The sequence below is a fragment of the Epinephelus lanceolatus genome, chromosome 7 (genome assembly GCF_041903045.1).
Source record: "Epinephelus lanceolatus isolate andai-2023 chromosome 7, ASM4190304v1, whole genome shotgun sequence".
Taxonomy (NCBI): domain Eukaryota; kingdom Metazoa; phylum Chordata; class Actinopteri; order Perciformes; family Serranidae; genus Epinephelus; species Epinephelus lanceolatus.
In genome coordinates, this window is record NC_135740.1 from 27,099,494 (window position 1) to 27,126,724 (window position 27,231).

The 27,231-nt window shown below is 41.3% G+C and overlaps 1 protein-coding gene across 4 annotated transcripts in view; it reads left to right on the top strand.

Annotated features, from left to right (window-relative positions):
* mid2 (midline 2) overlaps window positions 1-27,231 on the top strand; it is a 219,630-nt gene that overhangs the window by 127,863 nt on the left and 64,536 nt on the right. For 2 of the 4 annotated variants that reach the window (XM_033622496.2, XM_033622488.2), the window contains 2 exons: window positions 18,056-18,121; window positions 20,298-20,393. The exons of 1 other annotated variant lie outside the window; for it this stretch is intronic. In XM_033622496.2, the coding sequence (XP_033478387.1) occupies window positions 18,056-18,121; window positions 20,298-20,393 (162 nt within the window). The remainder of the gene's footprint in view (window positions 1-18,055; window positions 18,122-20,297; window positions 20,394-27,231) is intronic. One more of the 4 variants, XM_033622513.2, reaches the window with a different exon arrangement.

Sequence of the window (27,231 nt, forward strand, 5' to 3'; positions counted from 1 at the left end):
TGGAACCGTTCCGTACTGTCCCTATTTTCGTCACCCCTCTGTTGGGATACCTAGCACACAGATCTGGTGCTAAAAGGTGGAGCTGTGAACACTGCAGTCTGTTGATTGGTCAGTAGCAGATGGTCACTCTGCTCAGGGTTGAGTTGTGGCTGGTTTTGAAGCTCATGTAACCACTGTTCATACTGTGGAGAGTTTTATTAGTAGACTGTAACTATAAAATGAAAGGATGTTTTGCTGCCTCTTGCAGCAGCTGGAGTCTGAGGAAAAATAACTTAATACACTGGGCCGACTGCCGGCAATATATAAGGTGGAACGTTAACTTGTAATGTTACTGAATGCATGAGTTGACGACATGAATCCATCGGCTCACCGGGTTATGTGAACTGCACATATTCTAATCCTCACTTAGATTACAACCCCTGAGCTTGCCTGAGAAGGAATCAATGCACAAACCCACTATTTTTAAATATCCCATGGAGAGAGACTCTCACTGCAGCCTGTTCTGTTGACAATAAACAAGGTGCAGACTTCCATCTGTGTCCCCGGTAATGAGGAAATATAGTGAGTGCTGGACGGAGCAGTGAGTGACAACAACCCCGCCCACATTTAAGGGTACTGTGTAGCGGTGGAAACCCTAGGGTCTAGGTACCATGTCGGGTTATTGTTGGTTTCAAAGGTAACATACTGTAAGTATTTTGTGGAAAAAAATAACAAAATCCACCTACCAGCACCTGTACAGCTCAGTAATTGACATATATATTTTGTTTGTTTATTCATACAAAAAGGCAAAAATGACGTCAAAGAAACTTGACTCACTGAATCCCCCATAAAATGGCAAATTGTCGTATTGTTCTTTGGTACATATGTTAGTCAGTGAGTTTTATTGGTGCTGTTTGGTGAATTTTGTTACCTTTGGACAGAGCTAGGCTCGCTGTTTCCCTGTTTCCAGACATTATGCTAAGATAACAGGCTGCAGCTACATATTTATTGTACAGACATGAGAGTGGTATCAATCCTCTCATTTATCTCTAAGTAAAAATGTAAAGAAGTATATGTCCTCAAAATGTATAACCTGAGTTTTAAATAGCAAGTACTAAGCCTTATTTTGTAATTATAGCTCTTTGTGTGTGTGAAGTCATGCAAGATTATCTTTGTGTGATTTCAGACAGGCTAATTTAGTTAATTATCACAGTCAAATGTTTTGGAGGATTACATAGCCAAGTGATATGAGTCTCAAAAGAGCAATGAGTAAAGTTCAGTCTAATTAAATTGCAGTATAGTAGAGGAGAGGGGGGGGGGGGGGGGCACTGACTGTCAGCTCCTTTCTCTGTTTTACAGTGTACGTGTTGATGTATGCATCCAGATGCACAGGCAGAGAGAATGCAGTGATGAAATGGAAGAGGATGATGGTGATGATACCATTTCTGAAAAATCACTCCTTCTGCCTGAATCATTTGCCTCTTCCTGGCGGCCGTGTCTCAGAGGGAGAAAATGGGTTTGAGGTGCATATACCAGCTCAACCAGAAAGCCCTACACATCCAATGTTTGTGAAGTGCACATGAATTTTCCACAAGCGCAAATGTGCTGCGGCCTGTGTGTCGGAAGTGAGATTATCTGGTGTGTCACTTTGCCACGAGTGACATAGTAAAACACCGTCAAGGACTCTCAAAGCTGTGGGGCCGTGATGAAAACTTCACAACTGTCATGTCAGTTATTCATTGCGTTTTCACAGGCAAGCAGCTCTGAATCTCTGTATCTTGAGGGAATACGGCTCCAACTGTTCTCTTTCAGTCTTTCCCAGCAGCTTCCAATAACTTAATGTTTTCCTTAAAGATAAAATCTAATGGGAGACAGAGAGCATAATGTGGAGGTGACAAACCACAGAGGGCTGAGTTAGATGTTAACCCAAGGTGACACAGAGTGCTCACAGTGTGTGAAAAATGTTATTACAGCTTGGTATTTCTACAGCTTCAATATATTTGAGTTGGGATATCCCAAATATTGTTTGTGACATCATTTTAACATCTATCCAATGTCGAATAGTGCATACCAAAAGAGTACTTTTTTTTCTACCTAATTGTAAACCCATAATATGAATAAAAGCATTCAGTTGTGTAAAATGCCACCAGATGCCACATGTGCGTAGTATAGCCATATTTTCAGACATTTCTGTGGCATCTCAGCTCACTGAACTGTCAACTTTGTCAACTACATAGCACTCGACTTCACCTCACCGCAGAGTGTGTGAGTTGTAGCTGCTGCAATAGTGGGCCAATCACACATCGCATGAAATCGAAGAACACTCACAGTTATTGGTTGTGAGCCAAACCATACAACCATACAACTTTTTTTTTCTAGATCTTGGTACAAAAAGGATCAAATGCAGTTAAAGTTTGATTGAAAAAGAGCTGGTTATTTCAAACTACTCGGTACTGGGTCGTTTCCATTAAGATATAGAACACAGCAGTGTTAATTTTAATTTAAAAAAATTATGATGAAAAATTTTCGACCTTTTTTCCATGACAAAGGCAAGACATTGACGGACTAACATTAGATCTTTGATAATAAAAAACTATGACGAAATGTGTGTTTTGTCTTCAATGAAGAGATAATACGGGACTAAAATGTTAGTCGTTAGCTACTGGACATTCAAAGTGAGATAAGAGGAGAACACAATAATTAATTATTTCATAAAACACACAGCAAACAGCCATGCTTGCAGCTATTTTCTAATGCGGTATGAGCCGTATGAAATCGGAGCTGGTACACGCCAGTTAATTGTCGACGCCAGGATGCACAACAGCCATGCCAGCAACAGCTGTCAGCACAAGTTGTGAGCTGTAATTCGGCAGTAAATAACCAGCTGTGTGTGTCTCACTGTTGATGGTGGAACTGTTAAATGTATTTGTGGAGTTTGTTAGTTAGCTTAGCTTGTTAGCCGCTGAGCCGCAGCACAGCGAGTGGCCACCAGCCACTGGACTGCACACCTGTTGATTACTGAAGGACTCAACTCAGATCCAGGCTTTCTATTTAAAGTTTATAGTTTAGTAAGAATGGCTTAAATGTAGTGGCTTTTCGTTAACTAAATCTGGACTAAAGCATTTTGAGCTGTCGATTAAATGACTAAAATGTGACTGAAACTAATAAGCATTTTGATAAATAATAACAATAAGAACAAATCTAAAATAGCCTTGGTTTCAGCAAAGAATTCCTCTTGGTTTAACTATCCAGGTGCCACTGACTGCCGTGCTTATCTCACTTCTGTGGTAACTTTTTGCACAACGCTGGGTGTGGCTGAAATCACGTAGGATTATAGTACTTATTCAGAATCACATCCTGATTGTAGTTACTGAAGTAAAAGATGTTGGTATGACATTGGTGCAGCCAGTGTAGAATTGCAAACCTGATATGAAATTGCCTCTGAAATCTCGGGCTCCAGTGAGCGAAAAACCAACATGAGGTTGTTTTATGCTTGTGCACGCAGCCATGTTATTTACTGATACAAAACATACAAAGCCATCCTACCTCATCTTGGGATTTTCTGCACTCTGGGCACCCAGCTAGCCAATCAGGTTGCCTGTTTTTTATTCTCTTGGCAAACATTTTCTGCAGCAGCCGCTTGTTTCTGTGAGCCTGCCGCGGTTCTCATTATGATGTTGTATTTGTGAGGGCGTGCATGGCATGTCTCCGTGACCTCCTTTGGGTGCTGGAGCTCTGCACTTCCACTGAAATATAATCAGGTTGGTTTTTTTCCCGCTTTTTGAATAATCAGACAAATAATTTAGATTGATCTCACAGTCAAATGAAGTAGACTCAAGCGGTCAAAGACCTCTCCAGAGCTGCTGAAAAGGGCAGTCTGTGGCTCTGGATGAGGAGAAATGGCTCCACCTGGGCACGCAAGTGAGCAGATGGCATCTAGGGAGTGAGCCCGGTACACTGGGAATCCCTGCTGAACCCTCTGGAGGTGTCGTAGTCCTATCAGCAGAACCCTGAGGAACCCAAAGATACCGTTGCTCACTTGACGTGCGGCTGTGACTCAGGAGGTAGAATCGGAGGATTGGCAGTTCGATCTCCGGCTTGTTGGGGCATCCTTGGGCGGGTGCTGAGCCCAGATTGCTCCCGAGGGCTGTGCCATCGGTGTCTAAGTGTCCATGTGAATGATTAGATTAGATCCTGATGGGCAGATTAGTGCCTTGCAGGGCAGCCTCTGCCATCAGTGTGGTGTGTGTGTGTAAATGGGTTAATGTGGTGTGTGGTATGGAGCGCTTCGAATGGTCTGGGGAGGAATGCTGGAGGGGTGCTATATAAATGCAGATCCATCCATTTGCCAGTTGACCACCCTACTGAGCCTAGGAAGCAGGCATACGGCAGGATTTCATGGCATTTAGTGATGAGGTTGCAGAACTGAAATTTCTGGGCCACAAACAACATGGCGGACTCTGTGGAAGAGGACCTGCCTCATATGTAAATATGAACAGCTCATTCTAACGTAACAAAAACATGATTCTTATTTCCAGGCGATTATAAACCAATGAAACCATAGCTATGAATATTATATACCATGTCTGCCAATTGATGTCCCTGAATGCTACACACTGGACCTTTAATCTCACCCAGCATTTTTCTGATTGGTAATATTTCTCCATTATTTTAGAAACACTCCATAACAATTGTCTACAAAAATGTTGGACTGTACTAAATGAAAGTATGAAGTCATTAATTTTATATCCTCTTCTGGGGACAAAATTGGTGAAGATTTATAGCAGTTCTTTGCTAAAAACAATGTCGGCATTTTGTTTATCATTTTTCATTGTAGCAATGAGTCAGAGAGTTTTAGAAACACAGAGCCAAACAACGGCCTCTGGGTTCCCATCAGTCAGAATGACTCAGACCCAAAACACTGCTCTCTCTGTTACTGCATTTTAGAAAATAAGACAAAATGAATAACCGTGTTGTATGAATACACCAACGAGCCGGCAGCTAGATAATTGTATTACAGCCAATGAAATGTGGCTGCGCGCTGCCTGCCTGTCTTTCTGTGTGTGGCTCTCTCTCGCTGTTAGGCGCTCTTTCTTTCTCTCTCTGTCTCGTTGTCGCTTTCCGCACCTCGTCTGTTTTTTCATGCAGGAGCTAAGCGGGCATTTTGGCTAAATTAATTTGTGAATATAAAATCCATTTGCAATGGCAACCAATCATGAGGAGAAGAGGACAGTGAAGCCCATCATGCTTAAGGCAGCCACTTAGAGCTGGTGCCGCGGGAGGTGAGCGTAGAGGACAGGCGGTTAGTAACAAGCCATGGAAATCCTACCTAACGAGCTGGGATGTGTCCTCCCTGTCACACATGGCATCTATCCCAACGTCAAATACCAAAATATCTCCAGTGCATTGTTTTATATATTTATTTGTTTATTTTACAGTGACTGCGCAGAATAGAAAATATTTTAAATTTTCAAAAGTTTGCCCAAAGGCTTGTTTCCACACCCTGAAAACTCTAAAAGAAGTAAAGACTGCCGAGGAAATATCAGAATCACGTGGGTTATATGAGATTGTCAAAAGCATAACAATGTCCCGTTGTGTGCTGTAGAACCAATTTGCCTGACAATGCAAAAATAACAAGCCAGTGTTTTGTAGATAATGCTGCAGGAACAGAACTGTTTCCACTGTGAAAATGGTGCCAAGAGTGTTGATTTTTGGAAAATAATAGTCATAATAATAATTTTTATTATTGTTTATTTTTTATTATAAAGATTATTCTGCATAGATACATTTCAGTGGTTGTAAACATACACAAGACTAGGCAGTAAAGATTTAACAGATCTATTTAAGTCCTTTTTAATGTGTCTGTTCGGTCTCTTTTAGTATAGTTTCCTCTCGTCTTCGGTTTCAGAGTAATAATTCTTTGATATTTATCGCCTGAAAACAGCGCTGCAATACTGACCTTTTATGAACCCACGATGGGGAACTGAAATTCACTTTTAGTCTTGAGATGAATCAATATTTGATCAGTAGCTAGTGAAGAGAACTGAAAGAATGGAGTGCTGATTTTATTGCTGGCACACAACCATGACTGTGATCAAGGAGGCATGAGAGGAAAGAGAGAAAGAAAGATGAAAAAAGGAAGAGAAAAAGAAGGAAGAAACCAAGAAAAAAGAAAAAGGAGGGAGAGGAAAGCAAGGAGGAACGAAAGCAGCAAAGAGAAAGATGGAAAGAAAGCAAGACAGAAAGAAAAAGAGAAAGCGAGACATTTGCTCTTCCAGTTTCACAGAGAGGTCTGCTGTAAAGGTCAGATACAGGACCATGTCTTCAGGCTGAAAGACACTTCAGCGGAGATGCTCATTGACTCCAGGGATTTAACCTGGGTTATCTGATTGGAGCGCAGCCTCCCTGCTGATTAGGACACTCTGCTGCCAATCAAAGCTTACAGTTTGGGATGTGAAACACACTGCTGTAGCCCTTTTGGGCTCTTAAATGCAGTCTCCAACATTTTTTGGGAAATTCACACCTTTGCCATTTTTACCCTGGAGTGAGGCTGAATCCAAATCTGGACTTGCGGACTGAGCCCTCGCAGACTTTAGCTGTACATACTGTGACGAGTGCGACGGCAGAGACCACAAGCTGCTGATAGACAGCCCTCGAGACTGTTTTCCCCGTTGCCATGGAAACATTTGAGTGACGATTACAATCATTGGAACTGCTGTCATATTCTGTCTCATCTGTCCCTGTAAATAACAAGTTATAAATCCAGTGTATAGCGTTATTTTGTGAGTGAACAAAACATTTCTGTATAACATATAGATTTCAGACATTCATTTTCAGAGATGTCAGTACATAAGGACTGGGCTATGAGTATATTAATATGGTAGGCCTATGAGTTACATCAGAAGATCTTCTTTTGTGTTTTTTCGGCCACTTTTCTAACCGTTACATTTGGCATTACACCACACAACCTAGAGATAAGAGAGATAATGCAATGCTTTTTGATTCCCCTCTGCAGCCTGGATTTCTACATATTTCTGTATCATGATGTTGTTGAGTATTATTTCTGGCCTACACTTTTTTAATAGGCTACATACTTGTTTTACATACACATAAGTTTTGGAGGCTTTTGTCGGCTATTGAAAAAAAAAAACAAACAGCCACATGATGTATTGCAATGAACCATGGGCAATGAAATCAGTGAGGTCTGCTGAAGTCTGCACCCCAAGCAGACTCTCTCTGGAAGTCTGCAGGAAGTCCATTTTAGGCCCCTTGTGGACTGGATGAATTGTGGATTTTGGCAGCCCTCAGCACTCCCAGACTTACCGGGAACACGCCTGCAAAATCTGTGAGTCTGCAAGTGCGGTGAAGTCCAGACATTTGGATTCAGCCTCTTCTTCTTCTTCTTCTTGTATTTTGCTCACATCTGTCACAGTCCAGATGTTATCAGCCCGCAATGTGGCCTTTGAACATGGGCACAGATATGGATATTATCTGCTCAGGTCCGCTTCATTGTACCTCTACTGCAAATATCTCGATTAGATCCAGCATTGTCATTGCTTAGAGAGTTATCTGTGGGTAAAGCACACCAAGCAACAAATCAGAGCCAGACATGCAGGACACATCCTGAGCAGTTGTTTATGACTGTGTTTATTTTACTTGTACCTTGCAATCTAGACCCCTTTTTCAGGGCGGCGGCTGTGCACATCGGATGTCAGTCACAGATTTACGGAAACACATTTACCTAGACGACCTTGCCATAGCTGATTTAGTTAAGCTACAGAGCTGTCCTTTCTGTTTCCCTGGGCTTTACTGTCAGTGTTGTATACAGCCACATACACACGTTGAATTACTCTAAATATTGATGTTTTATTCAGAAGCCTGTGCTATCAAAGCTTTGCTTTATTCTCCTCTATCTCCACAAAGCAGCCAAACTGAGCCACCATGATGATAATGTCTTTAGTCAGGAGTCACAGTGGTTGGTTACAGCTTGAGTCTTGAAGACAGGAATATTCCTTATCAAGCACACAGCTAGTAGCACCAACCTAATGATAGCATAGACTGTGGAACAGGCTGGACGTGGATAACAAGGATTTGTTATGAGCTGCGCAGCGTTCGACTCAGATGATGAAACCATTTTAAAGACCCACTCGTGCTTGTGTATAATATACTGTAGGCTCTGGTGTCTGTGGATGGAAGTAATTCACAAATCAATGAACAGATGAGGACTGCATACAGACGCTGAGCTCCAATGAGAGCTGCGGCAGCTACAGACAGATAAGGAAGATACAGTATCCATTGCATCAGTCGTATTCCCGGTAAATTCCATATTTATCAAAGGTCGAGTCATTACATGTCTAACAAGTCTTAAATTCCACTCTCAATCACGGTCCGCACACAGATTTTCTCTGAAACGCCACATCACATTTTTGGCATTAACACGTTATGTTGAATTGGTGAGGAAAACTTTGTTTTTCTTGCATGTCTCCACAGAAAATACCAAACATATTGATTTATCAATTGATATAGGGCCAAGTTTAACAACAGCAAAACTCAAAGCATCCATTTATAAACTCTCACACAACTCATGCAGTAAAATCCAAGTCTCATTTATCCGGGCGTTTGCTCAGTACTTCCCAAACACATGAATTTTTTGCTAAAACCTTTGAAACATTTCAGCATAAATGACACAGGTGAGCTACTCAGGTGAGTGTTTTAATTGCTCACGTTTTCTTGACAATACATGTGTTTGAGAAGTACTTGAGTATACAACTGGATACATGAGACTGATTACACTGTACAAGTCCGATGATAGTTTGTAAATGACCACTAATAGTCGACCAAACGTTAGTCAACCAGAAAGGTCATTAGGGGGCAACATTTCATTGGTCGCTTAGTCGCAGGACAAAAAAAAAACATGAAACTCTGTTCGGAGCTGTGCCTTGTCAAGATAAATCAAAACCTATATAACTGGACCATGTGGGAATTTAATTTGAAAGGACAGACACAGGAAGTGGCCACGCTCAGCAGTCAGACAGGAGTCACATTAATTTCCAGGGCTGGTACCTGTGGTTATTCCACAGGTTAGTTAATAACATGTCGGGCAGGAAATCCAAAGTGTGGGATCATTTTGAGAAGGTGAAGATCGAACCCAAGGTGATATGTAAACTCTTCATTTGTCAACTACAAACATGACGTACCGTCTGAAACATGGAAGTAGCTACATGCCCATCAGCCACTTAGCACAATGATTAAATTAATATCGTAAACATGCGAGCGACTAGTCAACTAATGGCCCTAAATGGCGACTATTGGTTGACTAGGAAAATTCTTAGTCAGGGGCAGCCCTGGCTTTGATATAAATTTGCTGTTATTAAACATGGTTGCCGATGATTTCAGTTCATTAATAATGTTTGTTTTAGGAACTCATGATAAAACAGTGGTGTTGTTGACAAGATCACAAAATACATAATTCTGAATAAGCCCATTATTATCTTACGTCCCCTTTTGAAAATGGGGTGAAAAGGAGACAATATCACAACAACCAAAAATTTGGAGGAGTCAGACTTGAAGACTTGAAGTGAAAAGTGACAGTGATTTATTTTCAGCTCAGCAGACATAAAACAAGGTCTCAAAATGTGTGCGAGGGCCTGACAAAGTGGCCGTGGCAAACAAATCGAAACCAATATAACAAAACTAGGCCTGACTAATCTCTACCTCTGAAAACAAAACACAAACCAAAGATCTAACTTGTTTATTTAAAAAGAAACTTCACCACAATGAGAATACAGAGGGGGCACAAACCAATAATCCTAGTGTTTCTAGATAAAATTAACTATGTGACTGAAAAGCGTATAGGGTTCCCAACTCACCTCTTGTCCTCGAACTCTAATATTGCTAGCAAGTTTGCTCAACACTGCAGTAGCTTAGGTAGGTTAAGCACAGGGGATCAAGAAGAGGGAACTCTTCCGAGGTACCTGGATGATGATCAGCCAGCTTGAAGTCTGAGGGAACCTCTGAGCAGACTGACTGGACTGCACAGGTGGAAACCAATCAGGTTGTTGGCACCCAGAGAGAAATCAGGGGAGGAAGACAGAGAAGGAAAGGCAGAAAGGAAGAAACCTTTTATTGGGGGGGCGGGGGGAGTCCATCCAAAACCTGTAATATTCCTGACACCATTTAAATGCAGTCTGAAACCACAGTGAAACATCGGGTGGATTTTAAGCCTCTTGTACACTGCACATGTGCTTTGGTTGCCCTGCGTTAACGTCCACCCAGTGTGTCAGAAAGAAATTACCTTGACATGAAAACATCAGTCTTGGAGGAACTGTAAAAGCTGCACTTTGAGGTTTGGCTAAGTTGTTACATTTTGTAGTGGGTTGCTGCTGTGCTGTACTGAGCTACTGTTATCAAGTGACTGACAACTAATGATGTGGAAGATAAAATAGGGAGTGCTGCACTGGGTTTAGGCTCTGTGTAGTTAGATGTAAAAAAAAAAACAAAAATCAGGTGCTCTTAAAGGATGGGTAAAGAGTCACTTAGAGATAAATAAAAAACAACTGGCCAGCTCACCCAGTGTAACAGTCCAAAAATGCATTTGAGGCCCTTCGACTGTAGTTAAAAATCCTTTATTAATACATGGATAACCAACGCGTTTTGACTACAGAGTCTTCTTCATGGTGTAAAATGCATTGGAAACAGGTGTGCAATTTAAAAGCTCATGTGAGGGTCATGCGACACAGGTCACATGATATATTGGTGTAGCCCTACTAGACAAAAGACCACATTGACAGAAATGAAAATGACAAATGTATACTTTAAATAACTGACATGTTTAGCAGAGATGGGACCAAGTCACACGTGCAAGTCTCAAGTAAGCCTCAAGTCTTAACCTTCAAGTCTCAAGTAAGTCCCAAGTCATTTTTTCTTGGGCAAGTCAAGTCAAGTCAAGTCACAGGTTATGTCAAGTCAAGTCCAAGTCAAGTCACCTTATTATTGTAATTTTATCTGCAGAATCTGATCTTAATAAAGTGAAAAGACAAGATATAAGTAACTGTCAGTAAACATTGACTTCATCGCTGCAGTGTTTACTTTGCAGGGATGACCCCCATGCGTGCCCGCCACACACACACACACACACACACACACACTAACCAAGGCAGCGGCCAAAATCACCCATTTAGCTCATTTAACCCTGTGTTGCTCGTTTATACAACGTACAGCCGGTCTTGTGATGAACCGGTCGGAATGTTCGCTCACGTTTTCTGGGGTTAATGTTAGCAAATAAATTAAAAAACAAGTTCCACCAAACCAACCCAACCCCCCACCCCACCCCCGTATCGTATCAAGCTAACGTTAGTTAACTACCGACTAACCAGATAATATTAGCTAATTGAAAAGCACTTAGTGGGCAGAATGGCTCTTCAAATGACGAACAACGTTTGAAGTTGTTGCCTGGCTGTCCGAGATGTTTATGCCACATGTCTTGCACTGTGCTGTTCATCTTTTGCCGTAATAATGGTAATTCCGAAAGCCGAAGATGATGATTCTCGGTACACCTCTCGCTGACATGTTGATGCCTATCCGATATAAGAGGGCCTGTTTCTCCAATAAACACATAAGGTACGTAGAGAGGGCATGACTGATTGACAGGGTAGTGATCCAATCATGACAACACCATTCTCAGCCTGCGCTCCTACCGGGTAATCGACAATATTTTTTAAATTAATTTATTAATTTTATATTCTAACCGAAAACATGATGTGAATAACACTCAAGTCATTCAAGTCATCGTGTCTCAAGTCAAGTCAAGTCCCGAGTCTTTAACTTCCAAGTCCAAGTCAAGTCTCAAGTCTTTTATTTTTTGTCAAGTCAAGTCACAAGTCATCAAAACAGCGACTTGAGTCGACTCGAGTCCAAGTCACAATGACGCGAGTCCCCATCTCTGATGTTTAGTAACAAGAAAAAAGATTCAATGCCAAATAAATAAAAAGGAAACAACAGTGAAATAAAATAAGAATTGTTATATATTGTGACAAAGCTGCAAATAAAAAAACTGAAAAATATATGATATGTATGATGAGGATAATAAACAATATGTGTGAAGGGACAACAAACTCATAACGTGTGCAAAATTGAAATATTTATGAAATGTATAACTAATGAATGAAAACTGAAACTTAATGGGCTTACAAAGGATCACCCCCAGTAATATATATAAAAACATGTCATCAGTTATTGAACCTCTTTTCTTATTAACTATGTAAATTATTTAAAGCAGGGGCTTCAAACATACAGCCCGTGGACCAGAACCGGCCCACCAAAGGGTCCAATCTGGCCCAACAGATGACTTGGCTAATAGGTGCAAGGTTTTAGGAGCAAGTTACACAGTGAGTAGCTGCTTCATGTAAACCCTGACCAGGATACAGTTCTCTTAAAAAAACGTTAAATACTTATTGAGAGAATCTGCATCAAAATTATCTTAAAACAATATTGGTGAAACCCTTTCGCTAAAAATATGAAATGTATGGATAAATACACACAAAATGGACTGAATGTGGGAAAACTGAGACATTATTTAAACTGTGCTTATTTTCTTAAGACACCTCAGGTTGTTCATCTGTTTTATAAAGGATGGACGTTCACAAAATGTACCTTTACATGTCCACACGTAAAGAAATGGAAAAAAATTGGAGCTGTTGTTATTTATAGGTTATTTTGTGATGCTTTTATTGGTCCGGCCCACTGAAGATCAAGTTGTATGTGGCTTGTGAACTAAACTGAGATCAACACCCCTGATTTAAAGTATACATTTATGTCATTGTCATTTCTGTCAGTGTCAGTGTTTTTCTTTGTCTAGTTGAGATACACCAACATATCATGTGCCCTGTTTCACGTGGGCTTTTAAATTGCACACCTGTTTCAAATACATTTGACTGCCCAATCAAGAATCTCTAGTCAAAACGCACTGGTTATCCATGTATTATTAAAGGATATCAACAACAGTCAGAGTGCCTCTGATGCATTTTTGGACTGTTACACTGAGTGAACCAGCCAGTCGTTTTTTATCTTTAACTAATTACGTGGTTTCATAGAAGCAGTGTGAAGTGTTTTGCTTTTAATTTAGTCCCAAAACAATGTTATCAGTGCTGTATAATAATGTTAACTGAAGTGACATTTGCGGCACTAATGTTTCTCAGAGTCAGAATAATTTTGTTTCTCTACGCTTGATTTCCAGGATAGACTCAATTAGCAACCAGCACAGTTAGTGTATCATGTTGGCTCAAAAAACAGGTGAAAGACCAGCTGTTCTGTCTCTCTCTTAAGCAAGGATATTGATTTTATTGACAGCCAGGCCACCAGTATATGTGTGGTATTTTCTTTTTAGCGGTATTAATCCATGAGACTGAATCACACTGTTCCAAGAAGAATCCAGTGTAGGCCGACTGAAATGAAACAGAAAGCTCCTTTAAGCCCATTCAACCATATCACTGTTTTCTACTAACCCCACTTCATCTAAGTCCAGAACCCCCTTAATCCGCAGCATTAAATTCCCATCTCTTTACATTCAAATATCACAGTATCCTCAGCCTATAATAAGATATGATATGAAGATATAAAGGCCATTGGGAAATGGTGTGGGATATGGCTTTGCCTCATGTAGCATCTATTTCTGTGTTTTTCTATTTCAGTCTTATTCTCTTCATCCTTTCTTCTTGTTTTTTAGTAGTCCTGGGTCAGTCTGTCCCTGACCCAAACAAATAATTGGGAAGCTAAAAGCACACACTGGCCCACGGGATCTCCCAGAGTCTTATAAACAAAATCAAATGCCAGCTTGTGTCTGGCCTCCTCGCTGCTGCTCAGCAGTCATGACGATTCGTTATTCTGTTTCAAACCTACAGAGAAATTTCTCGATCCTAATCCCCTCATGTGGCTAAAAACTTGAATTGCTATTGGATTTGTGTCCATTTAAGATAGCTTTTTCTCATAATAAGCCCTAAGGGGGAAAAAAGCAATTGGGATTCATAAAGCTGAGTCCAAAGAGAAGTTGACTATGGCGCTATAGACTTGTCCTTCCGTACCCTCTCCTGCTTCCTCCTCCTGCTTTCTCCGAGCAACTTTTTTTAAATTCCCCCCAACAGACTCAGAAATGAAAGCAAGCGTCTTCTAGCTGTCTGCTCCCATTTATTGCCACACCCCCACTGTTTCCACATCCCTTGAACGCTCAGGCGGCCGCTTATAGCTTGAAGGTCACGGAAGTTCATTCAGAGTTCAAACATCTGTAGCATCTTATGGAGCTATGAAAGTGAGTACCTCACAGTCACTGTTAAACGTGACATTTTTTTCATGTTGAACTGGTAGTAGGGAAACTCTCCTGCCATGCACTACAGGGAAAGCCAAAATGCACAAATTGACTGCTCCTGATAGCGAGATACAAACAAGAAAGCCAACATTTTAGCAAGTTTTAAACATCCCTATTGGTCTCATTAATTGGGCTTCAGCCAGCAGGTTATGAGACAAGCGTGACTCCCCGTTTGTTATACCCCGCTACAATTGGTTGGTCTCAAGAGCTCTGCCCTATGGAATATTATCCTCAGACAAAAACCCTGTTTCCCAGAAGGCTTGTGTTACTGACACATCCAGACTCTGAAAAGCCTCTTGTTAACAACAGCTGTAAAGTGAGCTTGTTCTATTCTATTGCTCTTTCTCCAGTTTAATCTCTCCCTCTTTCTCTCGCTTTCATTTCTGTTTCTGCTACTGTCTCGTCGTGCATGGGGGAGGATCCTGAATTAATTAAAAGAAAAAGACTTTGAAGTTGGATACTTGGCCTCAGGGCATTCTGCTCCATTTTTGTTGTGGCGGCTGTTGAATTTTTGTTGTTACGTCGATGTTACCTGGAGATTCAGCCACTGGACAATGTCATCTCATTAGGCAGTACCTTTTTTCCCTATAGCCAAGCACTGCTTAATATTTACCAGACAGTCTTCTCTCACTGTCTCCTGCCTTTTTATGTGATTGCAATTTTGAACTTGACTTTGACCTCAGACAAAAGTCCTTTTATGTTCCTGTAGCGGAGTAACAATGAGCTCAGCCCATGCCTCAGGTTGGGGAGTAACCCATTACACTGTAATTGGACTACCACAATATGATTTCAGAAATGGCAAACTGCTAATTTGTCACAGTTACTACTGAAGCACAACAGACGCTTTTGCAGAAATCAGGCATTGGCTTGTTGGATTTCTCAGAAACATGAGTATTTGGGTTGTCACTTTATACACACAAATAGTTGTATTTCTTTTTTTTTCGGAGGGGTGATGTAATTCTGCATAATTTCATGCTTTAGCAGTGATGGAAATTGATCTACAGACTGTGAACAGTGATGACTAGAGATTAAACTGTGACAGCAGTCTCAAACTTGAGTTGAATGTGTGATCAGTAAACCCTTCATCATACGCAAGTCTCCTGTAAGAAAGAGGTATCTTTTTTTTCTGACACAATCCCTCTCTGCAGTCTCTGTAGCTACTGTAATATAAATAGGTCTAGGGATCTGTCCCTTTTTTGTTTCAAAGAGAAATGGGATCATCTGTAAAGGAATGAGACCCAGGAGCCCCTCAACACAATGAAGTCATATGAGGGGGCGGTGATCTAACCCAAGATGATGGCCTGTCAGCAGCTGCAGTTGTAACTGTGCCGAGACGGACAGAATAAGGACTGAAGTAGCGAGACACAGAGCGAGGGAGGAGACAGAGAGTCAGGTTAGAGGGAGAGGAGACGTACTGTAGAAAAGAGAGAAAGGTAGAGAGTGACAGGAAGACAGATAACGAGGGAAAAGGAAGCCGCCGAAGAGACAGAGGACTGAATTAGAGGGCAGGCCAGACTGGAGCTACTCTGCCAAGCTGCCCCTCTCAGCACGGGACTCATGCCTATTTCCATCCCATCAACCCCCTCCATCTCTGTCGCACTCTCTCCGTTCGCTCTCATGACATGCCACGTCCGAAGCTGAATCAGTGGGTGAATGATATTACCTTATGCTAAGAGCCCTGCCCACCCCAGCAAACCCCATCGTGTGCCTCGAGCAAATGAAATGCAATTCATCACTCATTTCTGCTTAGCTTTTATTTCCCTCCTCCCTCCATTCATGTCTTCCTCGGCTTTCCCTTCTTTCTCTCCTCTGTTTAGCTCTGTCTCCCTCCATCGATTTTATCTCTGTCTCTGTAATTATCCTTTTTATATTTACATCCTTCCTTGAATTTGTACTTTCAATAGCAATAAACGTACAGTTTTAGCAGTTGATTGATTATGAAAATACAGCACTAAAATAAAAGTTGAGCCCATAGTTACTGGAAGAAATAAAGTCTTTTAAGTTTAAACTCAGCCTGGTTAAAATGTAAGTGCATCTTACTATCTGAATAATGCGCCCTTTAAAAAGCAGAAGATTCAAAAAACAGCACGCACATCCTAAATGATAAATACTGGGTGCTGGACAGAAGAACAAATACAAAAATTCAAAAACAGGTCTGCATAGCAGAAATTGCTCCTTTTGGACATTATAACCGTATCACCACATGTGATGTTTCTGGCCAGCCCTTCATCAGACATGAACAAGATAAGGAGACACACCTCTATATATACAACCAGTTTCGTCTCATCATCATCCCACCATCCCCTCTACTGAAATTTGATCCCCTTCATGTTGCCGGCCTCAGCTTGGCAGTAAATTTTACACAGCCTATTCGGAAAGATATAACAATTATAAACAAGCATAATATTATGCTAATCACATCCTACTGCTTATTACTCATGCAGTACAAGTTGGATTCACTGCCATGACACTGTTGTCACTGGTTGCTGATGTATGCAACTTTTTAATTTGCCAAAGCATGTCAGTAACAAATACCAGTTCAGCCAATTTAAACTAATACAGTGTGGACCAGAAAAACAACCTGAATCGACCCAGCAGTGTAGAGGAAGGTACCACACAAACTTGGTTAGATGGATTTTTGAATAGCAGGTGAATCCCAATAGTAAAGTCTTTCATTAGTTCCAAACATTTATAAAGCTATAGCTGCTCTAATAAAGATTTTGACAGAATAAGCCACCATATGATAATATAAAAATGCTGTCCTTGTTTTGCCTGACATTTAATTTTGCCACCTACACCTCCAGCATGTCGCCATCCATCCAACACTCGCTGGCACCTTCTCCCACCCATCTCAGCCTTTTCTGCCTCCGTTCCTGCCTTTATCCATGTTTTCTCCGCTCCCCCTCTCGATCACTGAGTGGGTCTAGCCGTCTTTGATGTCTGTTGTGTGTTTTAATGAGTTTGTTGTTGACGGTTGCTCTGCCTCCCCCCCTTCTCTCTCTGCCACCCGTCCTGCCTGCTGGGCCGAAGCCACAGGAGTGCCAACACAAGACAGGCAGAAACCTCTCACACACACACACACACACACACACACACACAACTTTTTTTTTTTGGTCACTTAAAGAGTGGATGCACGCAAACAAAGTTTAGTGCCTTTATTCGCTTACAAGTACACGTACAAGCAGATATCGTCTGCGTACATAGACATGTAGTGTGCTGTAAATGTACAATTTCAGATACATCTACTGAATCACACACATAAAACAGGTGGAAACACATACGCATGCATGTATGTAGAGGACAGAGGAGTTTGTTTCCCTGCGGTCTCCTGGGAGGCAGCTGTGTACTGATGTATTAATCATCTTCGTCTCCAGCTTGCTAATTAATGACCCATCTGTCCCCTCTCACTGATGTTCCACTTCAAACTCCCTCATACACAAACACACTCACACAGGGGCTGCGACACAACAACCAAATGCAAGTTCCAGTGATGTAACTCCAGCTCCGGTTTCAGGGAAATATTAACAGACACGGCGAGCCACACACTCTCATCTGTATTCATGTAGGGGACCATAAGAAGAGTGTTTGTGGCAACTTTATCAGGGCGGAGTTCTCCTCTTTAGTTGCGTTTAGGTGGCAGACATCGTGCGCTCAGGCTTGTCTGTGTGTGTGTGTGTTTATGTGTGCACTTACGTGGGTGTATGTGTGTGTTCGTAGGCTTATCAGGTGAGCCCGGGCAGAGTGTCAGATGCGGTAATGGAGGCTTCAAAGACAAGCGCTGCGGTGAGTTCCCTGGCTGCCTTTTTCCAACCCTCCCCACCCTCCTTCTCCCTCCTCCCCTTCCTCCCCTACTCCTGCATAGAGGCAGACAGGCACACAGGTAGACACCTGGATGCACAAGGAAGGGATGCAGGGAGGGAGATAAGCAAGCAGATAAATAATTAAGTGGGTGCAAAGTCAAACAGACAACAGGCAGACAGAATAAATCAGGCTGAGCGACAGGCAGAGGAGATATTGGAGAGCAGGGAGGCTGCCTGATGGACAGGACAGACAGACAGAGGTACAGTCACACAGTCAAAGTCGTGGCCAGGTGCTTGCCCTGCCCACCTCCCTTTCACTTGCATGAGTAGAGCCACTTCAAACACCCGCCGCTTGTCTGCTGCTTTGTTCTCTTTGCAGCTGTGGTTGTTGTTGTTGTTTTGATGCCCGTCGTCGTCGCCGCCGCCATCGTTGATTTGCTTCCTTTTGAACGGCAGTTCTATTTCTGGCTCACCATTTGCTTGTTTCCATTTTCATCTTTTGTACTGTATATTTGTAAGAGTGAGTTTATTTATGTGTGTGTGTGTGTGTGTGTGTGTGTGTGTGCGTGTGTGCCTTTTCTTTTGAATTTGACAAACAGTCACAATTAAGGGATCGTAATTGAGTGTTTGATCTTTAAAATTGCCAGCGGAGGTTGATTGGTGTAATTTTTCAGGGATCATTTGGTCGTTTTTGTGGCTTTGAAGTAGGGCTGGGCAATAAATCAAAATTATATCGATATCATGATATGAGACTAGACATCGACTTTGGATATAATATCATGAGTGTTGTCTTTTCCTGATTTTAAACACTGCATTACAGTAAAGTGATGTAATTTTCCAAACTTAAACTGTTCTAGCTGCTCTGTTATTTTTCCTTTACTCACATAGTCATTAAAACCACATTACCTTGATCATTTATCAAAAAATCATTGTGTAAATATCTTGTGAAAGCACCAACAGTATATAACATTTGATTCTCTTCATATTGCCCAGCTCTAGTTTAAAGTAAATATGACAAGACCATACAGTTAAATCATCATATTACAGACAGTATGTTACCTAAAAAGTTCTGGTCAAGCATCTGTAGCTGATTAAATTAATGGCATTGTGGGATTTAAGATGTTTTCTTACCAGCATTAATGAATATTTTGTTTTGCTTCAAATGCTAATTGTAACCCTGATATTTACTCAGCTATAGAAATCATTTTAATATATATATTTAAATAGATGTTGTCTTATTCTGTCTCATAGGTCTTCATAGCATTTGAACTCATTTACTGAACTATTTGAAATGACTGGTTGCCAAACATCAGTTATACATTTCTAAAGAACCCTTTGTGCATGTATTTCATATGTTAAAAACAACCCTCAGGACGTGATCAAAGGAAGAATATGGAACAAAAGAAGGCAAAAGTAGCACAGTGTTGAGATGATGTCACAGACAGCATATCTTAACAGTGGCCGTTTATTTAGTATCACACTACTTAACATAATTTCTGTATTGTAGCTGACCCAAAAAGATGCATGTAAATGAATAATCTCTAATAATAATTCATGTCTGTATTTCCTTTTAATGCCATTTGATTTTCAGGGTTACAGCACAGCCTTACAGTGTAGGACTTTCACACTTACAATCCTGCTTTTCAGTTTAACTGTAAAAAATGTATTTATAAACATGAATTTTTACATGGGTGGTATGAGGTTGATAACAGGACACTGATATCACAGACTACCAAAGACATCACACACATGTTGCCGCCACATTCCTATAATAGAAAATGTCTTATTTATTTTTTGTTTAATGAAAAGTTACAATTGCATGTTAAGAAATTATAATCATTTTTCAGCCCAGTTACCAGAGGAAAATGTTGGCATGGTTCGTTTCTGCAAACCAGGAATATGTTCCCTTAGCAAGTTTCAAAATATCCACTAAAAAATAACAGAAACATACAATGCCAACACGTTTACTGGCAGGTCAGTTGGTAATAATCCATTACGTTTTGGCCAGTGTTTTATATTTAATATCAGCCATATAAAATTTAAATACAGAGTAACATTGTGGCTTCCACAACCTGACTTGTCTTATCAATGCACATTCTGCACACTCTATATGTGCTAATGTCTGGCCTCGTCTCCCTGTCCCTGCTCACTCCTAACAGCAAACCCTGGAAAACAACCTGACCAACCTGGTGAAGAGGAACAGTGAACTGGAGAACCAAATGGCAAAGCTCATCCAGATCTGTCAACAGGTTGAGGTACACAACATATCTTTGTGTCTGTGTCTTAAGTTACAGGAGGGCAGGTTTAATTAGTCATAACTCTCACTGTAAAGGCCCAGACACACCAAACTAACTTCAGAGAGCTAGCAGTGACAAAAGCCCCCTGCTGTGTCGCCTGATATCATCCTGTCTTGGCCGAAAAAGTTGCACATGAAAATGCCGCAAAGACTACAGCCAACGGTCGAACCAGCACATGTGTTCTGCACCTGAGTGAGAGAAAATAACTCTCCACACCAGCAGACAACAGCAGTCTGTACTCCTCATTTAAAAAGGGAAACCATCTTGACGGTTAGCGCATTATAAACACAATCCAATGTTGAAGAACAAACCACATTAATTGTGCAACAGTGAAGAATAGCACAAGCATCACAAGAAATAATCTTACTTTATGTAGCAAGTTTGTTTTGGTCTCACTCCCTCTTGACGTTAGCTCTTTGTTTACTTTCCTCACTTCTGTTTCTCTTCTCTTGTGCCAGCTGAACGGCCAATCAGTATTCCTTTCATTGACGGGCTGTGCTGCAGATTTGTCTGCTTTTTTTTTGGCCAATTCAATATGCTGAACAAGTACATTTAATATGTTGAATTGATGTCAGGGACATTGAAATTTGAATAAAGCCACTCAGTTTGGCAGTTCAGCACACAAGAAGAGAAACAGCAGTATGGAAAGTAAACAAAGAGCTGAAGTCAAGATGAAGTGAGACCAAAACAAAGTTGTTGGTACATAAGGTAAGATTGTTTTTCTTTAGCCACTGAGCTCTTAAGCAGAAACGTTTCATGATGGTTTGTGTTAGTTATTTCCTCTCACATTTGTGCAGAACATATGTGCAGGTTGACCGTCGGCTATAGTGTTTTCGTTGTGTTCATGTGCAGCCTTTCTTGCCGAGACACAGCAATGTCAGGCAACACAGTAGGGGGCCTTCATCGCTACTATTACTCCGAAGTCAGTTTGGTGTGTCTGGGCCTGATTAAATTCTCAATTGATCCTTCTAGTGTTAGTGTAGTTCGAGGTCAGACACGTAATGGCAGCCATGGAGTTATGGTAGCTTCAGTGTCTTGATGAGGGAACCTTGACTAGAAGCCTGAAATGAAAGAGGAGTTCTTGAAACCTGACAGAGCTACCCCTTGATTCCAAGTGTATGTTGTCAGACTTACCATCCATGAAGCAGATGTAGTCCCTCATCCAGCACTTTGTGTCAAGCTTCAAAAACAATCACAAAAGAAGCCAGAGTTTCAGTTGTTTTGTTTGCTGACCCATGCAGGACATAAGAAAGTTTGAGGCTTTAACCTGCATGAATTTCCTCCCTCTCTTGAACAGAGAAACCATAAATGCCTCCGAGCCTGTCACTGTTATTGATTGTATACAGTTTACTGCCTTTGCTATTTGTGACTGCTCTAATGCCACACTCCTCGCACTTTGTTTCTGACTCTGGAACGTTTCTGATTGAAGAAGCACGGTGGTTGAAATTGGACTTTATAATTTATTTTTCTGTCTTTCTTTCTTTCTTTCTTTCTTTCTTTCTTTCTTTTTCTTGCTTTCTTGCTTTCTTGCTTTCTTTCTTCTCGCTTTCCTTATCTGTTCTCTCACTCCTCTTGGCTCATGGTTTTGGTTGTGTGCCAGCAATAAAATCTGCACTCCATTCTTTCAGTTCCCTTCACTAGCTACTGATCAAATATTGATTTGTCTCAAGACTTAAAAAGTGAATTTCAGTTCCCTGTTGCTCGTTCATAAAAGGTCAGTATTGTAGCTCTGTTTTCAGACAATTATTAATATTAAAGAATTATTACTTTGAAGCCAAAGACGAGAGAAAACTACATAAAAGAAACCAAACAGACACGTTAATAATGGCTTAAATGTATCTTTAAAATCTCTTTATAATCAGAGAACTGTGTTTATGTAGATTGATCTTGTTATGTGTCATTTGATCCGGCGACTGACACAACGCACTGCCATGGATACGAAAGATACCAGATACCACTTAGGCTCTCGGTGACCTCTTGTATGTTGCCGATGGTAGCTCTCCAGACAATCTGACTCAAACCATGACTCAAGAACAAAGCATGAGCTGGAGTAGCTCTCAGCAACCATCCACTCTCATGCTGTTTAAAGGGGCAGTTATGTAATTCAGACGACTTCAAACATTAGAATGACCACTCCACCGTGGGCACAGCTACTACCACAAGCACTTGTGCAAATATTCCATACTTTCAAGGTGCAAACAGCTTAATGTGATGCTTTAACTGTGTGCCTCTTCAAGGTCATTGTTTCAACTGCGTCTTATAATACAGCGAGGTTTAGTTTTCATGCATTTCACTGCACTGAATATGATTTTTGGGATGAGTTACTGTTGAAACAGGCAACAGTTTAAATCCCGCCGGAGCCGCTCACACAAGAAATTTATGCTCCCGAGTCAAAGCAGATAAGATTATCTGTGAAATGGCATCTATCTTCCAAGTAGAAACTTTATTTGACTTGTCACAAGCTGGCAGTGTTTCACAGCTCAGACACTTCAAGTTAGTGACAACCTTGGAGGAGTCCTAGCATGAACCCATACCTGTCTGCAGAATAATATACCTCAGCCAGTCACCGCTGACCTCTTCTACTCGGGCACACGTTGTGATTTAATTGAGGTACTGTGTGAATCCAGCCAGAGAGTACTGATGCTTAGCCAAGTGTTGTTTGTGCTGCATCGCTAACATGTGCATGCACAAACACACACACAAGCGCATACTTTCTGTCTTGACGCACACGCTCTTAATAAACGCCATCATTTCTCTTGTGAGAGTTGACATTAATGGCCGCAAAGGACAAATGCACTTTGGTGCTGCCATCACTCTGCGTGCGGTTCATTTCTTATTAGGCGGGCCTGACTCCATTTTCTCGGAGTCACTCCGAGGTCCATGAACAACAATTCATGCAGCCGCTCACCCAATCAAAATTAAATGATCGCTGCGTGATTCATTAGGTAAAGACAAACTGTTCGTCAGCAACGCATGGAGAGAGAAAGAGTGAGAGAGAAAAAAGTCTGTCTTTATATTGTCTCTGTCTGCATACCAATGTTGTGCCACCGCCAACAACAACAGCAGAACCTCATCACTTATTCATCAAAAGGAAAATGAGAAGCGATAGCGTGGGGTTTGAACATGCTCCATTGACTCTTAAGCAAATTATTAAAAGAAACTATATGTTTTCCCGCCCTGGTTGAACCCATTCAGAGTTACTCTCCTGCGTGATGGCAATGTTGAGAGGCTAGTTTAATTATTAACGTGAGGAGTGAGGGAGTTTAATGTTCTCAGGTGAGTTTCACATTAATGCGGCTCTTTAGAGCAGAGGAAAGGAGAGGGGAAAGGAAGACAAATGAGGAGGAGAAGATGGAATTGTTAGGAGAGGAAAGTGCAAATGGAAAGGGGAAGATAAAAGGATGAGAGAGCAGGGTTGAGAGGGCAAACAGAGGCAGAGGATGTGAGCGTTAGTGTGACAGCCAATGATCTCTGTGACTGAAACAGGCACTGTGCAGAGAAAAAAAAACCTGTTCTGCAATAATGCAATACAAGACAGACAGGGAATTTTTTTTTTTTAAAAAAAGAGAGGTTTGGTGGAGTGAGAGAAGTGTGTGCACAAAGTGAGAAATCTCTGGAGGGCTTTGAGCATGACCTGGTTTCCTCTCCTCTTTGTTTGCATCATATTGTATTGGTGCCGAAGATATGATCAAACACAGAGTGAGTCAGCTTTCAGTGTGTCAGCGCGCACAGCAGCGATGCAGCGCTGTTCTCTTGGGGTTCTCTTTGGGGAGTTATCTTCTCTACAGTCTTAGGGAAAAGATGAGTTGACTTGATGATGTGTAGGATGTGTTTCTTTCTTGGGAGGCCTCCCTCCTTATCGCAATATTTGGTGTAGGATGGTTAAAGCTGTCGCTGCACTTAATGACATGCAGAATAATGTTCAGCGTGCTTGAAAAAAATTGAGGGAATGGTGTGATTCTTGAGCATTTGCAGTGATTGCTGTTGAGCTAACACACTTCACTGTTATCCAGTCAATGCCAGATAGCTGGCTGGATATTAATAGGCAGCAGAGAAGAGGCACTCAGTGAGGCTGTTTGGCAAAGAGCATTTCCCCCCAGAAAACACTTTGATATTGAATAGATGTTGATACAATGGCAACTGAAACTAAATGTAGAGCCAAAGCAAAGGCGGAGATGATACTCACAGCCCTGCAAATATGCTCCATGATACCTGCTCGCTGTTTGTCTCAATTACAGACTGTTTTAACACTCCAAATATGTCATATGTGCTGACTTGGTGTAACCCACCTCCTGCACATAAATGAATATGTTTACATGTGCGCTAATATTCCACTTTAATTCTTAATGCGGTAATATTCTGAATTTGATGCAGGTCATGTAAACAGCTTATTCTGTTTGTTTATTCTGAATTAGGCCTTCTCCAAATGTAGCATTTTCTGATTAAGACGTGGGATATGATATTATTTCAGGTTTTATAGTGTATTTGATATGAACATCACAGTCGCCTTAGAAATGCACATTCATGCACAAGAACCAGATGCCCTGTGTTTAGTGTTTGTAGCAAAACGGCAATTGGCAACGCCTGTCCAGGAGCATTATTTGGGCATTAATTTGGAATATGCATGTCTTTTGGGTGTTTTACCACAGTATGTAACTCACGGCCTCTTGCCTGTTTACAGTCAGCTTGTGTGTTGTACAAAAAAGCAAGCAGCCATCAGTTTGCAAGGCCCGAGGCAGAGATACATGCCCAAAAGAAAAGTCCACATTTCAGGTTTAAAGGCGAAACACAGCCAAGGTATATAATATTCATATCTATGTTTTCAATAGTTTATGAACACCTAAAAACAAGAGTGGTTGATTTTGTTGCCTTAGAATGAGTCATTTTATCTACAAACAGAGCAGGTCCTCTTACACAGAGTCTGCCATGTTGTTCTACAGTAATCCAGAACAAACAAATCAAATACTGGCTCTAGGTACAGTAAAGTCAGCTACTGTAGTTCCCCTACATGCTTTGCACATGGGATAAGTTTCAGTTCTGCAACCCCTTGCTAAATGCCACAAAATCCCACACACTAGACCAGGGGTGTCAAACACACGGCCCGGGGGCCAAAACCAGCCCGCCAAAGGGTCCAATCCGGCCCTCCAGATGACTTTGCACACCTAATGTTGATGCACGTGTGAAGGCTGAGAGGTTTCAGCAATTCAAACAGTGAGTAGCTACTAAAAAAACTTCAGATTGGAAATGGTTTGTAAGGCAGGGGGTGGCTTAACCTGCCTCTTCAGGAGCTTCCACTGTAGTGGAAAATCATGAAAAAAATGCAGATGTAATTAAAGTAGAGTAGAAGACTGACTGAATGTGGAAAAACTGAGACATACTGTTGAATTTGCTCTTGATGAATATTTGTTTTGTAAATTATGGATGAAGTTTTCAGTTTCTTCACACTAAAGGAAATGGGAAAAATTTGAAGGGCTTGCTAATTATAGGTTGTTATGCAGTGGTTGTACTGGTTCGGCCCACTTGAGACCAAATTGAGCTGTATGTGGCCCCTGAACTAAAGTGAGTTTGACATCCCTGCACTAGACCTTTAGAGAATATAATAATAATAATCTTTACTTTTAAAGCGCTTTTCAAAACAGACTTTTTAAAGAACTGATAAAAACACTACGGTATGTTTAAAACTGAAGAAATAAGAGTCTAAATGAACTCAAAGCTCAAGTAAAATCAGGAAAGGCTCTCCGATAAAAGTCTGTTTTAAGAAGGGATTTAAAAGAGATCACTGACTCGGCCGACCTGATTTCCACGGGCAGATTGTTCCAGAGCCTCGGGGCCCTGACAGCAAACGCTCTGGCCCCTTTAGTTTTCAGTTGGACCTCTAGAACAGAGAAAACACCTTTGCCCAAGGACCTCAAAGTATGTCCTGGCCTGTACGGCACTAAAGGTCGGAGATACAGCTGAGAGAGAGACCATGAAGAGCCTTGAATGTAATCAGTAAAATCTTAAAAACTATTCTAAAACACACTGGGAGCCAGCGTGAGGAGGCTAAAACTGGAGTCTGGACACGCCTCTTGGTTGCACCGCTGCATGTGAACAGGAATATTCATTTTTATTTTCCATATGACCAGCTTTGTATGAATATTCTTTTTCAGAATCAGGGCAAAAGCAAACAGAATGTTTTTTGCATGTAAATATAGTCACTGTCTTCTTTCCTCTCTCATAATAGTCAGCTAGCTTTTATCTGTGTGCATGTGTTGCCTCATGTTCATCGCCTCATTGCTTTATTTCTCAAAAGTATGTGGCACAACTTCATGAACAAAGTTTTTATCATGTCCTGATTTCACACCAGCCACCATTTTGTAGCAGCCTAAGTTTCCCCCTCTTGTTCAAATGGACACCTCAAAGGATGCTCTCAGTTTTTTTTGTTGTTTTTTTTAATGCCACTGTACAAGTTTTAAGGGAGATTTTCGTTTAATTCCCAGGGAGCCTCCTCTTTCATACTTACATAATAGCTCCTACAAGGCCTGTGCACTGGAGACTTGGAACTTTGTCAGTGTTACGAAGTTCTTGATGTTGTGTTTAACATCTCTCTCCTCTGAATTCGTCTCGCAACTTGACAGTTGATCAGATTTTCTGCCTTTCCATCTGGCTCCGTCCCACTTTATCTCGCTCTCGCGCTCTGTGTTTGTGGTTCAGCTAACCCGCCTGAAACACAGATTGTGTTGTGACAAGGCGTGTTCTTTGGCAGCTTTTTAATGAGGGCACTAACTAGTAAGCGTATGTCGCCTCGCTCATACAC